The sequence below is a fragment of the Lynx rufus genome, unplaced genomic scaffold, assembly GCF_022079265.1.
Source record: "Lynx rufus isolate CCGP_SWC_20201006 ecotype Redwood Valley unplaced genomic scaffold, mLynRuf1.p SCAF_4, whole genome shotgun sequence".
In the NCBI taxonomy this organism is placed as follows: Eukaryota; Metazoa; Chordata; class Mammalia; order Carnivora; family Felidae; genus Lynx; species Lynx rufus.
In genome coordinates this window covers 15,473,854-15,490,936 of record NW_025814856.1, presented here as the reverse complement: position 1 = coordinate 15,490,936, position 17,083 = coordinate 15,473,854, and the positions used below count along the sequence as shown (strand labels likewise).

The 17,083-nt window shown below is 51.5% G+C and overlaps 1 protein-coding gene across 1 annotated transcript in view; it reads left to right on the top strand.

The window, feature by feature from the left end:
* LTF (lactotransferrin) overlaps positions 1–17,083 on the top strand; it is a 32,050-nt gene that overhangs the window by 12,853 nt on the left and 2,114 nt on the right. Inside the window, exons 7-15 of the mRNA XM_047094804.1 lie at positions 354–532; positions 998–1,172; positions 1,988–2,142; positions 3,610–3,700; positions 4,739–4,786; positions 5,899–6,054; positions 7,754–7,895; positions 13,510–13,577; positions 16,071–16,255. Coding sequence (XP_046950760.1) covers positions 354–532; positions 998–1,172; positions 1,988–2,142; positions 3,610–3,700; positions 4,739–4,786; positions 5,899–6,054; positions 7,754–7,895; positions 13,510–13,577; positions 16,071–16,255 — 1,199 coding nt within the window. The remainder of the gene's footprint in view (positions 1–353; positions 533–997; positions 1,173–1,987; positions 2,143–3,609; positions 3,701–4,738; positions 4,787–5,898; positions 6,055–7,753; positions 7,896–13,509; positions 13,578–16,070; positions 16,256–17,083) is intronic.

Here is a 17,083-nt window from a genome sequence, read left to right as displayed (position 1 = left end):
GATTGCCTCTACCCTGGGACCCTTTTCTAGGAGGGGTTGCCATGGAAACAGATGGGGTCTGGTTCAGCCTCCTTGGCTGGCCAGGCAGAAGGTGCATCAATCCCAGAGCAGCCTGTATGATCCAGAGGAACACTGGGCTAGCCCCCAAGGCTTTCTGGTTACTATCTTTACTTTTTTTGAGTGTTCCGGAGCAATCCACTGCCTTTCTGACCCCCCCCCCACCTCGCCCAGTTTTGTAGAGTACCTGTGATGTCTCCTCTAGCTCACGATGTGGGAGAAGGGGAGCTCCAGCTCACGGTTAATGCCTACAGTGGGCTCATCCGGGCTCCCCTCCACCTCCACCTTTCCTCCAGAGAGCCTGCCAGACAAGGCCGACCAGGACAAGTACGAGCTGCTCTGCTTAAACAACACTCGGAAGCCAGTGGACGCGTTCAAGGAGTGCCACCTGGCCCGGATCCCTTCTCACGCTGTGGTGGCCCGAAGTGTGGACGGCAAGGAGGACTTGATCTGGGAGCTTCTCAACAAGGCGCAGGTGTCCACCTCCTCCACCCCTCGCCCACCCCCCACCCCCCCTCCGCTCCCGAGGCCCTCCCCACCTGCCTGGATTTGCCGTGGGGAGCTTCCTTCCCGAATGTCCTGCTGCTCTACAAGTCTTTCTGCGGCCTCTCTGCACAAAGGCTAACAGATTCAATGCGCTCTGGACAGCAGAAACAATAGCGGTCTCTCCAGCATTACTGATGAACGGTGTCTCAGGGGCTGGAGCAGCAACAGGGGGACGATGAGGCGGTATTCTCAGGACTCTAAGGTGCCTGGGCCCTAGCGACTTTTGAAGCCACAGCTGAATGAGCCACGGGGCCAGTCCCTCCACACGAGGAAGTGAACCAAGGTCCCCAACGCTCAGAATCATCCCCAAGCTCCGGGCGCTGTGGTTCAACATTGTGCTTTTCGTTCCTGTCTATTTCCCACTGACGCTGTAATTCCATTTTTCCTTAATTAGGAAAAGTTTGGAAAAGACAAGTCGCCTGCGTTCCAGCTCTTTGGCTCCCCTAAGGATGAGAAGGATCTGCTGTTCAAAGACTCTGCCCTTGGGTTTTTGAGGGTCCCCTCGAAGGTCGATTCTGGGCTGTACCTTGGCTTCAACTACCTCACTGCCATCCAGGGCCTGAGGGAAAGTGAGTGAGGCCCGGGCAGGCCCTGCGGGCAGGCTGGTGGGGGTGCTAAGCCAAGGGGCAGGCCTTCCAGAAAGTACTCTCCCTTCTCCGGCAGCAGAGCTCTGCTCTGGAGCGGCCCTTGTCCATTCGAGGCAGATGCCAATGTGCTGTGAAGCAAGCCAGGGCATTTTAACACGCGGGAGGGTCTCCGGACTAATGTGACAGACACCCAGTTAATGTGGTTGTATGTCCCCGGCTCCCCGGCCTGGACAGAACAATCAACTTGCCTCCCTATGAAGTAAGAACCACGCACATGAACCGAGAGAGCCAGGGCCCCTCCTGGGATGAATCTGGAGGCCTGGTGAACGCAGCTCTGGACTGGGGCCCTGGACTTGGCCGGGATACCACAGGGGGCCAGCTCAGCCATGGCTCCCCCTCTCCTGGGGGGCTGAGATGGAGTCAGCCTGAGCGAGGACACTGCGATGCAGTTAATGGTGGTGCCTGACTGAGGGGAGGTCAGTCCCCTAGGCCGTCTCTTGGGGCTGCCGCTGTCTGTGTCCTGGAGCTTTAATCCCGTGGGACCCCGATACTAGGCAAGTCACCGCACTAAGGCTTGAAGGGTGGGTTAGAAGCCAGGGAAGCCTCCAAAGGAACCGAAATAGGAGGCCTGGGGTTACGCGCGCCTGGCGAAGGGGTTGGGCCCCTGAGAGTGGAGGGGGAGAGCGGCAGGGGGCAGCGGGCAGGGGGCAGCGAGCGCAGGGCTTCCGGGCGGTGGGCGGAGCCTGGGTGTCCCCGCCAGGCTCTGGGCCCCATGACCGCTGTGTCCCTGTGCGCAGCGGCTGCGGAAGTGGCGGAGAGGCGCGCGCGCGTCGCTTGGTGCGCGGTGGGCGAAGAGGAGGAGCGCAAGTGCCAGCAGTGGAGTCAGGCGAGCCTCAGGAACGTGACCTGTGTCTCAGCGCCCACCGGCGAGGACTGCATCGCCCTGGTCCTGGTAGGGGCGCGGGCTCCGCCGGGGGTGGGGGGCGGCCCAGAATGCTTGTGGCCTTTCCACTCCCCTGCTTCGAGGAACAGTCGTGATTGTTGCAGGGCGCTGGGAGGACATAGAAAGGTAGCTCGTAGAAAAACAAACAGCAGAGATACACCACGGCTAAAGTCTTGATAATTTCCTAGCCCCGGATTTCTCCGGACACGTGTGCGCGTGCCCGCAACCGTCCTGGATCGTGCCAGTTCGGTTGGTTTCGAGTCCTTGCCACTTAACGGTACATCGTGGCCATTCTCCCACGTGAATATTCCCTGAAAACACTGAAAAATGATTTGAGGATGTCTTTCCCGTGGCTGTGGCTGTTCAGTCACGAACCTATTCTGCTTTGGCCCGTTATTTTGTTATTACCGTTAGACCCCCCACCCTGCCCCCCGTGCCGCATCCCTGAATAGAAGTTTTCATCCATATCTTCCTATCTCCAGTTTTTAAAAAATTTTTTAAAGTTTATTTATTTTGAGAGAGAGAGAGAGAGTGTGTGTGTGTGTGCGCGCGCGCGCGTGCGCGCAAAAGTGGGGGAGGGGCAGAGAAAGAGGGAGAGAGAATCCCAAGCAGGCTCCACACTGTCAGCACAGAGCCTGATGTGGGGCTCGAACGCTCAAACTGGTGAAATCATCATGACTTGAGCCGAGATCAAGAGTCAGAGGCTTCACCGGCTGAGCCACCCAGGTGCCCCTCCAGTTTCTTTTTAAAAATTTTTAACGTTTATTTATTTTTGAGAGAGAGAGAGTGGGGAAGGCTCAGAGAAAGAGGAAGACATAGAATCCAAAGCAGGCTCTGAGCTGGCAGCACAGAGCCCGATGTGGGGCTCGAACTCACAAACTCATGTGGGATCGTGACCTGAGGTGAAGTCGGACGCTTAACTGACTGAACCACCCAGGCGCCCCTCCAGCTTTTTTTTTTTTAAATAGAGTTGTAAGAAAATTATTACTGAGCCGAAGAGCGAGTTTGCAGTCTTGATGAATCCATACTCGAATGTTGGGGTGCGGGTGCGTTCATTCCCCTGGCGAGGCAGCTCAGTCGTTTCTGCTCGTTTGTTGAACAGCTTCTGTGTCGAACTTGAGCGTAACGCCAAGGGGCTGAGACCAGACAAGGCGGCTTGTTCGATCCGTCTCCTCACTGAGTGAGGCTGGTCCAGGAGGGCGTCCCAAGAGCGTTTGGGGGACAGAGGGTCAATGCAACCTGTGCCTGGTCTGTCCATTGGGAGCGACCGCACGAAGGGTGCGCGGGGCTGATAATCGAGAGTGTGCCAAGTGTTTCCTTGGGTGCTCAGTTCAAACAGGCCCTGTCTCTTTCTGCTACCTCGTCGGAGCACCTGACATTCCCTGACCTAAAGCCATTCTCTCAGACAGCCTAGAAACAGGCGAGACGGGAAAGCGCCCCTCTGTATGGTGCCGACGATTTGCTTTGGTTTTACAGAAAGGAGAAGCCGACGCCCTGAGCCTGGATGGAGGACTGATCTATGTCGCCGGCAAGTGTGGTTTGGTGCCTGTCCTGGCAGAGAACCAAAGTAAGTCGGTGTTGGGGGGGGGCGGGGGTGTCCTCTCTGGTTTCTTCCGTCTGGCCCATGGGAGCAGTAACCCCACTTGGTGGGTCCAGGGGCAGATGCTGAGATGGACGGATGCATTCAAACAGGAGAATCGGGGAGGGGGAGCAAGAACGGTTGAAAAGGGCCTTTACCCACACGGCCTGTGTGTTGAGAAGTGACAAAGCACAGACTGGTTTCCTCTTCTTCGTGTAAAACGGGATTTTAGTCAAGTACAATATACATACAGAAAAGTGCCCGTAAGTGCAACTCAGTGACGTGTCACAAACTGGTGGGTCCCCATGCCCTAGTGCCCCGATCACGGCAAGTTCCAGATGGCCCCCGGCGCCCTCCTGCCACCAGCCGCCTTACTCAAGCGAGGGCAGTAACCCCTGACTTCAAATGGCACAGATCAATTCTGCCTGTTTAAAAAATATTTTTTTAAATTTTTATTCATTTTTTGAGAGAGAGATGGAGACAGAGCGTGAGCAGGGGAGGGGCAGAGAGAGAGGGAGACACAGAATCCGAAGCAGGTTCCAGGGTCTGGGCTGTCAGCACAGAGCCCGTCGCGGGGCTTGAACTCACGAGCTGTGAGATCATGACCTGAGCCGAAGTCGGACGCTTAACCGACTGAGCCGCCCAGGCGCCCCAATATCTGCCTGTTTTTAAACCTTCCGTGCGAGACACGTGCTTTGTACGTCTGTTGCTCAGTGTTATGTCCGTGAGATTCATCCAAAGAGTATTGAATCTCGCTGCTGTATGGTATTCTGTAGTTATTCGTCCATCTATGGGGGAGAGGCGTTCGGGTCACTTCCAGTTGGTGGCTGTTGTTTGGGTCGTTTCCAATTGGTGGCATCTGCGTCTGTGTCTTTTGCTGAACGCACGCATCTGTGCCTTTCTGCTGCATGGGATTGCTGGACGGTCTCTTCGGATTTGATCCCGCATCGCTGAGATTTAAGAGTTTGTGGCTTCTCAGTAAAGCTGAGTGTTTAATGACATTTTGCTTGTTTTTGCTCCTTGCAGAATCACAGATCCCTAATAATGAACGTTGTGAGGATAGACGAGTGGAAGGTGAGTTGGAATCTGCTAATTTCAGGGTCATGGGTAAGTTCTCGTTGCTGGCGGAGGAGGAGGAGGCGGCCGGGAACTTAAAAGAAAAAAAAAACACACCTCACAGAAAGAGATACAGCCACAGAAGCCGTAAGCTCTTTTGAAGAGGCAAATAATTCATAGACGAGTAATTGTAATTAATGTTGTATTGACCTTCACACTTGGCAGAGAACTGTCAGAGTTCTTCACTGTCCTCACAGCCATGGACGGTACTGCGGCAGATCCTGGCCTTGAACCGGGTCTCCCGGGCTAGATCCCGTGCTCTGAGCGGTACCCCCACCCTCCCGCTGGAGCCTGGGCTTGCTCAGTGCCAGAGGAGCTCTGCACTTGTCCACGGCTGGAATCCGTCAGTGACGCACCGTCAGGAGAGGGATTGCCACCATGTGGACCCTCTCACGGTGCGGGGCTGGTTTGGACTCGGCACGGGGGGGGGTCCTTGCAGACACACTCCCCGCACCTACACAGCACTTAGTCTGGTGGCCATCGTGGCTGTGGCCCAGTGTCTGTTGCAGCTGGTGGTGTATGCACTACTGGGGTCACGCTTGTTCAGTGGGTTTTTTTTTTTTTGCCTTAGTGGCTCACGTCTAATTTAGTAGCTCACAATGTGTGCCTGGCCAAGGACAGTCCCTAGCAATCACTTAAAGGATCCGCTTTTCCTGGGGCGCCTGGGTGGGTCAGTCGGTTAAGTGTCCGACTTTGGCTGAGGTCACGATCTCCCAAGTTTGTGGGTTCGAGCCCTGCCTCGGGCTCTGTGCTGACGGCTCAGAGCCTGGAGCCCGCTTCGGATTCTGTGTCTCCCTCTCTACCCCTCCCCTGCTCATGCTTTGTCTCTTTCTCCCTCAAAAATAAATAAACGTGAAGGATCAGCTTTTCTTACTGTTTCGTTTCATAGCCTAGATCGTTCTCACCTTCCCATAGAACGGCAGCCGAAGCTTCAGGCAGTGGCCGGATATCTGGGGGCATCATCGCCTGGTGATGCTTCTTGACTTACTTTGGCTTGGCTTGCAGACGGATGAGCTAGAGTCCCATGCCAGGCACCCTGGAGGTTAAGTCCTGCTCTTCTGTTGCTCAAGGGTACCTTGCCGTGGCAGTTGTCAGGAAATCAGATGCGGATATCACCTGGAATTCTCTGAGAGGCAGGAAGTCTTGCCACACCGCCGTGGACAGGACTGCCGGCTGGAACATCCCCATGGGCCTGCTGTTCAGCCAGACAGGCTCCTGCAAATTTGGTGAGGCCTGAGGGCGTCGTGGGTGGGCCACCCTGGGCGGTAGGCACATCGGGCTGTGGAACCTCAGGGAAGGGCAGGGGCGGGGATGTGCAGGCTGACTGCGGCCCGCGGGCCGCTTTTGGGGTAAAGCGTGTTCTCTGTGCGGCTGCCTCCTACAGTCATAGGAGCACTGAGTGGGTCTCTACCCAACACGTCCCATGCCCCAGCCCCCCCAGCCCCCCCGACCCAAGATAAAAATTCTGGAGTATCAGTCTGTTTCTCTGCACCCTAAGAACGGAGGCAGGTTCTGAGAAGTACGGATGTTATTATTATTATTATTATTATTTTAATCTCTTGGAGCTCTGGATCCGAATTTCCCTTAGGCGCCGGCTTCCTAACTTGGGGAAAGGCACCTGCCTGCCTCATGAAGCTGCCTTCTTGCTCCACATGGCAAGGAAACCAAATTAGACCTCCAGGGTTCTGGCTCACCTGCTTCCGGGGCCTTCTGTCCCGGCCGTACCCCAGGCTCACACCCCGTGCCCTACCTGCTGTGGGCCTGGTGCCGTGGAAGTATGTGGCATGTTCCCGCCGGGGCTCACCTCTCGTGCAGGGGTCTCCTCGAGTGGGGCCCTCCTGCATTTTGGATGGGTTAGGGACCCTGGTTCGGGCAGGTTTCCACGTGGCTCTGCTCCTCACCGCGAGCGCTCGCTGTGGTTGCTCTGCACACCCCCCGCGGCCTCCTCCGAGCTGGGCGGAAGCCGCCAGGACCTTAGCGGGGTGCTCCCCAGCCTCCTCCGGAGGTTGGCACGCGGGGTGGCTCTTCCGGGGGCGGGGGCTGCACACGTCTCAAAACGGGCTCTCGCTCATCGAGGCGGGGCTTTCTTGTCCGCATCGTGTTCTCTCTCCTCAACCCACATTAATCCATGTTGGCTCCCTAACGCGGGTTAAATCACACGATGGGCTAGTGCAGGTTACGTTTAAGCTGCTGGGAGAGAAAACCCTGACTGGCAGAGGCTTATTTCCCTCTCGTGCAAGTGCAATCCAGAGGTGGCTTGTCCACAGCTACTGGGACAGCAGCACAGTGTCAGCAACCCGGGCTCTGACAACGTGGCTTCCATGCTCAAGGTCACCTCATGGCCCGTGGAGGTCTAGTTCCCGCTTCTGCTTTCCATGTGCAGAATGAAGGAGGGGAAGGAGAAGAAGAGGCAAAAGGCAGGTGCCAACTGTCTTTTAAGGGTGTTTCCAGGACGCTGGCACACAGCACTCCTGCTTGATGTTCCCTGGCGCGTCCCTAGCCACATGGCTCTACTGGGCACGGGGTGGCGGGGGAGGCCGGTCTTTATTCTAAGGGACCAGGAGCCCGGGTCAAAAGCTGGCTTTCTATTTCGGAGGCAAAGGAAAATCAGGTCCTGCAGGGTGCCACCAAGTTCATCAGCTGAGTCCCCAGCTCGAGGCTGTCATCATGGGACCCTCTGTCCAGTGACAGACTCTTTTCTCCGGCCGCAGTCAGGATTCCCGTCGGTGCCTACAGGGAGAAGCTTCTCCGATTTCTGGCGGGCCCTCGGTGGGTGGGTCCGTGTTGCCGTTCGCGACGGTGAGCGTGTTCTGTCTGTCCTGGGCCGCGTAATGAACCCAGACCCAGTGGCGTCGCCTGCTGGGCGAAGGCCTCTTACGTCGACTCGGGCAGGAAGAGCTGACTCCCGGTGTTCCTTCCCCGCAGGTGAATTCTTTAGTAAGAGCTGTGCCCCCGGGTCCGACCCCAACTCCAATCTCTGTGCGCTGTGCATTGGCGACGAAAGGGGTGAGAACAAGTGTGTGCCCAACAGCAGCGAGAGATACTTTGGCTACACTGGGGCTTTCAGGTGAGTGCCGCGGCCGAGCCTCCCCAGGACAGGGACTTGTCCTTCGTCCGTCATCCTCTGGTATCTTGGCAGTGCATTTCTAAAGGGTCAGGTATGGCCTGTCACGGCAGAGGCAGGGAGCAGCCTGGAGGTCCACTGATGGACTGTTCCTCCCCCACACAAGCCACTGCAGACAGTGGAGGCTGACAGGGTGCTGTCTGACCTCAGCTCAGCCGGGCGCCTCCCTGTGGCCTGGGGCCAAGGTCGGCGTCAGTGGGCCTCAGGGTCCTCATCCTCAGAATCAAATGGGGAGAGTACGTGGCCCCTTAAGTCCCGTCTATAATTCAATTTTAGGGGGAAGACTTCTCTCTCCTGTAGCCGCCACCCTCTAGGCCAACACCAAGAGTCGGCCACTTAACCGACTGAGCCAGCCGTGTGTCCCTGAGCTTTTCAGTATGTAAAATTCAGTAGCCAGGGGCGCCTGGGTGGCTCAGTCGGTTAAGCGTCCGACTTCAGCTCAGGTCACGATCTCACGGTTCGTGTGTTCGAGCCCCACTCCAGGCTCTGGGCTGATGGCTCGGAGCCTGGATGCCTGCTTCCGATTCTGTGTCTCCCTCTCTCTCTGCCCCTCCTCCGTTCGTGCTCTGTCTCTCTCTGTCTCAAAAATAAATAAAACGTTAAAAAAATAAATAAATAAAATAAAATTCAGTAGCCTTTTCTCCAGTGATGGGAGGATACAGAAGTAGCTTTTACTCTCGTCTCAGTGGCCCATAAAAGTATTTTGCAGACGGACAAGAATATCTTTAAGGGTTTGCAAATGGAAGAGTTGTGATGTGATTCCGCTCAGAAACATTGAATAGACATGTTTCCGATAAAAACCCAAAAGAATCATGTGGTTTTCTCTCTTAAACCTGTGGGAAGGTATTATTTCACTGGAAACACTTACACCTTGGTATTCCTGTTTATACTGGAAGGAAATGGTTTGTCTTTTATTCCCACTGAGAGCTGGGACCAGAAAATCCTGTTACCACTGTATTTCTAACCAACGTCCTTATATTGCTGGTTCTTAATTTTCAACCATCAGCTATTTTCCGCGGACTTTCTATTCTGGAAGAAGAGGTCCTAGCCTCTCCTGTGCCTGTTCCGCTCACATCCACAAACTTCACCTGCTTTTAGCCTCCCACAAATTTATGTCATGTTCAGTACGTGACCATGGATATGTAAATATTATTCTCCTATTAAATATGTGGTATAATAAGGTTGTACTTCCCTTATTGTACAAAGTTTCTGTTTACTCTAGAGTTAACCGGTGTCTCGTTTTTTGTTTGCTTAATTTTCTGTGCTTAAAAAGAAAAATCACTAATTCATCTCAAAACCCCTAGCCAGGAGCGTAAACCTCCTAACAATACATACCCAGAGTGAGTGCTGGCCGGGGTTCATCAGGTGATGGGGAATATTGCTCCTGCCCCGTCTGGACTGGTTTTCTCTAGGCCCCCTGGATTTCTGTGGTCCTGGGATTCCCCTTGATGGTCCTTCTGGGATTTCCTTTTGTTGTACTTCGTGTTAAATTGCCCACTTCCCGGATCCCGTATCTTTCGCTTTCTTGGTTTTGTTGGCACAGAACACATCTTTTTGAGAAGGGGTGGCTTGGATTTGCTGTGTTTTGAGTATTACACATCTGGAAACGTCTTTCTTCTATCTTTGAAATGATTTCTGGTTTGGCTGGATAACTAAGTGGAGGTTGAAAAACATTCTCCCTAAGGATTTTGACAGGATTTCCATGTCTGGGAAATGGCAGTGTTAGCTATTTTGACTGATTCTCTCACTAAAAACAAGCAAAAATGCTGGATTAGTACACACGTGCACACACACACACACACACACACACGTTCTTTTTTAAAAAACATTTTTAAGAAATATTTTTATTTATTTTTGAGAGCAAGAGAGACAGAGCACCAGCAGGGGAGGGGCAGACACACACACACACACACACACACACACACACACACAGAATCCGAAGCAGGCTCCAGGCTCTGAGCTGTCAGCATAGAGCCTGACACGGGGTTTGAACCCACAAACGGTGAGATCATGACCTGAGCTGAAGTTGGACACTTAACTGACTGAGCCACCCAGCTGTACCCTCACATGCGTGTTCTTAAGAGTATTGAATAACTGACAAAGTAGTAAAGGATCATTAGACTAAAATCTAAGGGAGACTAGGAATTCAGAGAGAGCTAAGTGCCCACTTTTTCCTCAGGACATTTACCTTCATGACAGACATGAACCTGGAGGTTACCTACACCTTTAAGGTAGGAATGAACCAGAAGTAACTTCCGCTCCTACAGGGCATCAAGTTGATGGATGCCGAGGAGAACAGGGAGGGAGAATGCATACCACCCCCCTGAGAACCTGAAACCATGAGCTAGCTTCTGCATGGATTTGTAGCTCAAACTTGTATCCCCTAGGATGGTCCAGAAATTCTCGACTCACAAAGATCTTTAAAAAATTTTTTTTAATGTTTATTTATTTTGAGACAGAGAGAGACAGAGCATGAACGGGGGAGGGGCAGAGAGAGAGGGAGACACAGAATCGGAAGCAGGCATCCAGGCTCTGAGCCATCAGCCCAGAGCCCGACGCGGGGCTCGAACCCACAGACCATGAGATCGTGACCTGAGCTGAAGTCGGACGCTCAACTGACTGGGCCACCCAGGCGCCCCATAAATGTCTTTAAAAATGATCCCAGGGCACCTGGTGGCTCAGTCGGTTAAGTGTCCAACTTTTGGCTCAGGTCACGATCTTGTGGTTTGCAAGTTTGAGCCCCGCGTCGGGCTTTGTGCCAACAGCTCAGAGCCAGGAGCCTGCTTCGGATTCTGTGTCCCCCTCTCTTTCTGCCCCTCCACCGCTCGTGCTCTGTCTCTCTCTCTTTCAAAAAATAAAAATAAACAAATACACATTAAAAAAGAAAAGATCCCAGCCTAGTGGTCCCTCTAGAAACATGCCTGAAAGACAGCACTTTCATGGTGGGCCTCCAAAGACTGCTCAGAAATCCTGTCTCAATAATGATGAGCAGTACACAATAAAAAATAATTATAATAATATTAACCAACACACAGCGGGAAAACTACCAGAAGCAAAATCCAGCAGAAAAAACAAGGTAGTATTTCTTTTAATAGAAGAATAAACACAACTTCTGGAAAGGGAAAAAACACAGCAGTTGAAACTAGCCATGCAATTGACCAGATTAACAGCATAGACACAGTAAAAGGAGAATGAAGGAAGACTTGTGAAAAACCTATCCAGAATTTAGCAGAAAGACAGAATATACAGCAAGCTCAAAAAATTAAATGCGTTGATCCATTGTCTTCTAAGTCTAGAGTTTCTGTTGAGAAATCGGATACCACTTTGGATTTCTGATTCTTTGTATATGACACTTTCATCTTGAAAAAACTCTATTTTTGAATTTGGAATACTTTATGTATAATTTCCTGAGAGAATAAGCTTTAGAAGGCTTAGAAAGCATCCTGGACACACAAGTCTATGCAAAGGATATTTTGTGAAGAGTGAAGAAATCAGACACCTAACACATCTCTCTTATATGTGTATTTCTCTCTAAACTTACAGAGATTTAGCGGTAATGAAAAATACGTTTAGGAAAAATTCATCTGGGGTTTTATCCAATGTAACATGTTTCGAAAACGAGTTTCTTACAAAGTTTCTGAGTTTTTAAAAACATGATTTCTTTTAATCTCCAGTATTCTGAAACTTGACGCTAGTATTTCTGTACGTGGGTCTCCTTTTCATCCTTTGGGATTGGGCCATTGGTGGGCCCATTTCATCTGGAAGCTCAAGGTGTTCCGTTCTGGGAAATTTTACTTCATTATTTTTTGACGATTCCTACGCTGTTTTCTCTGGTTTCTCTTTAACTTTTTATTTATTTTTGAGACAGAGAGAGACAGAGCATGAATGGGGGAGGGGCAGAGAGAGAGGGAGACACAGAATCGGAAGCAGGCATCCAGGCTCCGAGCCATCAGCCCAGAGCCCGACGCGGGGCTCGAACCCACAGACCGTGAGATCGTGACCTGAGCTGAAGTCGGCCGCTTAACCGACTGAGCCACCCAGGCGCCCCTGGTTTCTCTTTAAACTGTGATTCGTAAATTACAGACTCCTGGGTTAGCATCTCATTTTCTTCTTATTTATTTTTTCATAATTGCTTTTCTTTATCTTCCAGTTTCTGGGATATTTGCTCAGCTTAACCTTCTAACTGTTCTATCGTTTTTAAGAATTTTTATGATGATGATTTTTTCTTTTTTTACTTTCTAAGAACTCTTTGTTCCGACTGCTCCTTTTTTAGACTTTGCATTCTTGTTTCATGAATGCTGCCCCTTCTCTCATCCCTTTAAAGACACTCATTGTCGTTTTTTAAAAAAAAGTGTTCCTCTCTCTCCCATATTGTCTCTGTATCTTCTGAGTATTGCTTTGGTCTCCATTTATTTTTTCTGGTATTTCTTCAACTATCCAGCGGTTTCTGGCCCTTTGTCCCTATTTAAGAAGGAAATAATGGCGCTGTCACAGTTCTGCATCAGTTACCACATCTTGGCAAGTAGGGGCCTCACCTGTGGTGCAGTTGGTTTGTATCATTTCGCTGTGGGGCATCAAATATCAGAATCGATAGGCGTTTTCCTTGGGTTGATCAGCTTCTCCAGAGAACGAATCACCCTGTATGCTTCTCGGGAGGCTGAGTAGGGGAAAGGGGCTATGATTTAATCTTCCAGAATAGAGATTTTCAATCCCCTTTCTTTTCTTTTTTTTTTAAATGTTTTATTTATTTTTTGAGAGCGAGAGACAGAGCGTGAGCAGGGGAGGGGCAGAGAGAGAGGGAGACACAGAATTCGAAGCAGGCTCCAGGCTCCGAGCTGTCAGCACAGAGCCGGACAGGGGCTCGAACCCACGAACTGTGAGATCATGACCTGAGCTGAAGTCGGATGCTTAACCGACGAGCCACCCAGGCGTCCCTTTCAATCCCTTTTCTGATTTTAGTGTTGGGCCTCTGCCCTCTGCGGTGCTTGGCTGTCTGTCCGTAGTGTTGTTCAGGTTCAAGTTCCTGTGAACAAACCTTCAGTCTTCTGCTGGGTGGGGGGAGGGGGAGTGCTCTCCCGGGTGCATGGGATAGGAGGGTACCTGCCCAGTCCTCCTGTGTCAGCCACTCTCAGGGGTGCCTGGTCCTTCTAACTGATGAGTCTTTCTGGAGTTCTGCAGTGCACATCCGTTTTCTTCTGGGCTTCCTACACTTCCGGCTTATGGTACCGCTGTTCTGTGCTCTGCTGGGGAAATCACTGCTCATTGATTTGCTCTCCACCTTCCAAACATGGTCATATTATCTTCTCTCCCTGCTGCCCTCCTCTTGCTCATGGTTTATGGCTTACAAAAAAAAAAATCTCACTACTGTAAAAAAAAAAAAATCTCACTAACGGTATTTTATTGGGATCTTAGAAGCAGGGAAGGTTCACATGTGTGTTCAAGCTACCATTTAAAATCCTAAGTTCCAGGAATATTTGTTTTCGTCTGTGCCACGCATATGACAAATATTTATGAAAACCCTAATAGTTTTTCTTCTCGGGCAATGTGTTTATTTTAGGTGCCTGGCTGAGAAGGCTGGAGACGTCGCCTTTGTGAAAGACTCCACTGTCCTGCAGAACACGAATGGTGGGTGAATACATCCCAGTGTTCAGATGTGCAGTCGGGAAGCTATTAGAACCTTTTCCAGGCTTTGGATCAAGTTCATTCCAAAATTCTTTACCTCATATGCAACATGGTGCATCTGTGAGTGTCACGTTGACTTTGAAACCAAGTTCCCTCTGTCTCCCTCTCTCTCGGACACACACACATGCACACAAACACGCACCAGCCGTGCTCAGTAACAAATGTCTCCCTGGCGTTGTCTAGTCACCCACGAAGCACACCATCTGCCTGTTCCCACATGGACAACTGAATGTAGATGCTACCAAAAAAAAAAAAAAAAGAAAGAAAGAAAAATTGATATGCGCAAATACAATGAATACAATTTCCTTTTTTTTAAATGTTTATTTTTGAGAGACGGAGACAGAGTGTGAGTGGGGGAGGGGCAGAGAGGGAGACACAGAATCCGAAGCAGGCTCCGGGCTCTGAGCTGTCAGCGCAGAGCCCGACGCGGGGCTCGAACTCTCGAGCTGCGAGATCTTGACCTGAGCCGACGTCGGACGTGTCACCGACTGAACCCCCAGGTGCCCCAAACTTCCCTTTTTAAAAAAGGAAGTAAGGGCCTTCATTGGGACCTCATGGGAGCCCTCAGTCTGGAAACTCCTTGGGAGTCACTGGAGACAAAGTCACAGGCAGATAGAGATAATGGAAGATAAATGGTGATAATTGCCAACTTCCGCACCCGTACATCCGGCTGCCTTCCGAACTGCAGCCCCACTCGGCCCCCACGGCTCCCAACAGATAACTTGCCACTTCATCCCCTGAGGAAGAGCCACCTGGACTTCCTGCCTCTGTCTTTCAAACATCGGCACTCACAGCCCCTCTTCCCTCCTCCTGCCCCTCTCCGTGGAGATGGACTGAGGACAGCCATATAAATTTGGAATGATCTCAGTATCAAATAGACAAAGCCAAGAGAATGGATGAAGTGTTTTTTAAAAATTTTTTTTAAATTAGAGAGAGAGAGAGAGCATGTAAGCTGGGGAGAGGGGCAGAGAGAGAAAGAGAGAGAGAGGGCCTCATAAACAGGCTACATACTCAGCACAGAGACTGACGCAGGGCTCGATCCCATGACCCTGGGATCATGACCCGAGCCAAAATCAAGAGTCCCATGCTCAACTGACTGAGTCACCCAGGCTCCCCTTTTTTTCAGGGGAGAGAGTGGAAAGAGAGACGCAGGGGTCTGAGCAATGAACCTGTATTTGCACACACTCAGACACGCATACAATTACATTTTGAATTTGCGAACCGTCACTCTAAGTGATGTCCAAGGATCAGACTGATGTCAGCTTTTTTTTTTTATACTGAAGGATAATTAACATCCAATGTGATAACAGTTTCAGATATAGGGATTCAACACTTCTGTATACTTCTTTTTTTTTTTTTTTTAATTTTTTTTTTTTCAACGTTTATTTATTTTTGGGACAGAGAGAGACAGAGCATGAACAGGGGAGGGGCAGAGAGAGAGGGAGACACAGAATCGGAAACAGGCTCCAGGCTCCGAGCCATCAGCCCAGAGCCCGACGCCGGGGCTCGAACTCACGGACCGCGAGATCGTGACCTGGCTGAAGTCGGACGCTTAACCGACTGCGCCACCCAGGCGCCCCACTTCTGTATACTTCTCAGTGCTCATCCCAATCAGGGGACTCTTGATCCCCTAGAGTGGTGTCAGATTTAATAGTCTGTCAATTTCTTTGGGATTTCACAACGGCGTTTTATTGGAATTGACTGAACATATTTGAGAAATGTATAGAGGTTCCTCTCCTTTTCCTAGTGACAGTAAGACCATTCGAACACGAAAGGAAGGAGAAAGCAATTTCTTCTCGGACATAAACCAGATGGTTCTTTTTCTGGAGCTCACTAGAAAATATGGCATAGATGGAAGGTTTTCTCTTTAAAAAATCAACCGCTCTATCGAGAGAGAATTCACGCCACGAAATCCGTCCGTTCAAAGTGTGCGATTCGGTGGTCTCTCCAGCACATTCATGGAGCTGTGTGACCCGCCCACACAGTCCGATTCTAGAATACTCACACAAGCCCATAAAGTGACCCTGTGCCCTTCCCCTCTCCTCCAGAGCTGGCAGCCTTCAGCTCGCTTTCTGTCCCTGTAGATTGGCCTGCTCTGGACATTTCACACAAATGGAACCATGTGGCCTTCTGAGACTGGCTTCTTTCACTTGGCATCGTGTTTTCAAGGCCCATCCACGTTGTAGAACGTGTCAATGATTCCCTCTCTTTGGTTGTTGACTCCTAATTCCCTTGAACGGAAGCAGCCCTAACGTTTGAGATGTTGGAAGTTCGTATCGTCGGTGCCGACAAAGCTTCCTTCCCTCTCTCTCGCGTCACTGAGACCCGCCTGTGCGCGTTTCAAGAGGCCGGTGGACTCGTCCAGCCCACCCAGGGCGGACCTTTGCCTAAGCTGGACAGCCGTGGCTGATGCTGCCTCTTTTTCTCTCTCCCCAGGAGGGAGCTCTGAGGCATGGGCTAAGGATTTGAGGCTGGAGGACTTTGAGCTGCTGTGCCTGGACGGCACCCGGAAGCCTGTGAAGGAGGCGGAGAGGTGCCACCTGGCCAGGGCTCCGAACCACGGCGTGGTGTCTCGGGAAGATAAGGCTCAACACCTGGAGCAGGTGCTGCTCCAACAGCAGGTGCGGATCCCCAGGGCCTCCGGCCCTTTCTTAACTGGCCGGGCTCTTGGGGGGCGGGGCGGTTGTAGGTAAAGCCGCCTACCCACGGCCCTTCTGTCTTGTCCCTCTGCCTGGCGCCGGTGGCTTCATGTGTTGGCTTCATGCCGAGGAGCTGCCCGGAGTCTCCGTGAGAACAGCAGAGGCATCCGCCTCTGTAATCTCGAAGGACAACAACAGACCCAGAACTCCCATAGATTGAAGGCTGTCTGTGGAAAGTGGTTTGAAGCAAACTGTGCAATTTCCTTAAAGTCTGGGATTCTCTTTTGTTTTTTAAAAATATTTTGTAATGTTTATTTATTTTGGAGAGAGAGAGAGACAGAGACAGAGCATGAGCGGGGAGGGGCAGAGAGAGAGGGAGACCCAGAATCCGAAGCAGGCTCCGGGCTCCGAGCTGTCAGCACAGAGCCCGACGCGGGGCTCGAACCCACGAACCGTGAGATCACGATCTGGGCTGAAGTTGGATGCTTAACCGACTGAGCCACCCAGGTGCCCCTGGGATTCTCTTTTAGAGCTTCTAGTTTTGTATTAAAACCCCATGCGTCTTAAGTGTGCTTTAAAGACAGTACCCCGGCCTCATAATAAAAGGCGCGGTAATCTCACTGTTGGCACACTCGCTGGGGCTGATAAGAGGTCTTTAATCATCGAGGTGTTTTGCTCTGACTCCTGGGCATAGAGGAGAATCTATGGCCACGGGAGGCTGAGCGGCCCGCCCAAGGCAATGACCTGCTCAGTGGCAGAGAAGATTTCCAACGCAGACAGTTTCTCCGGGAAAGCTGGCCTGTGGGAATG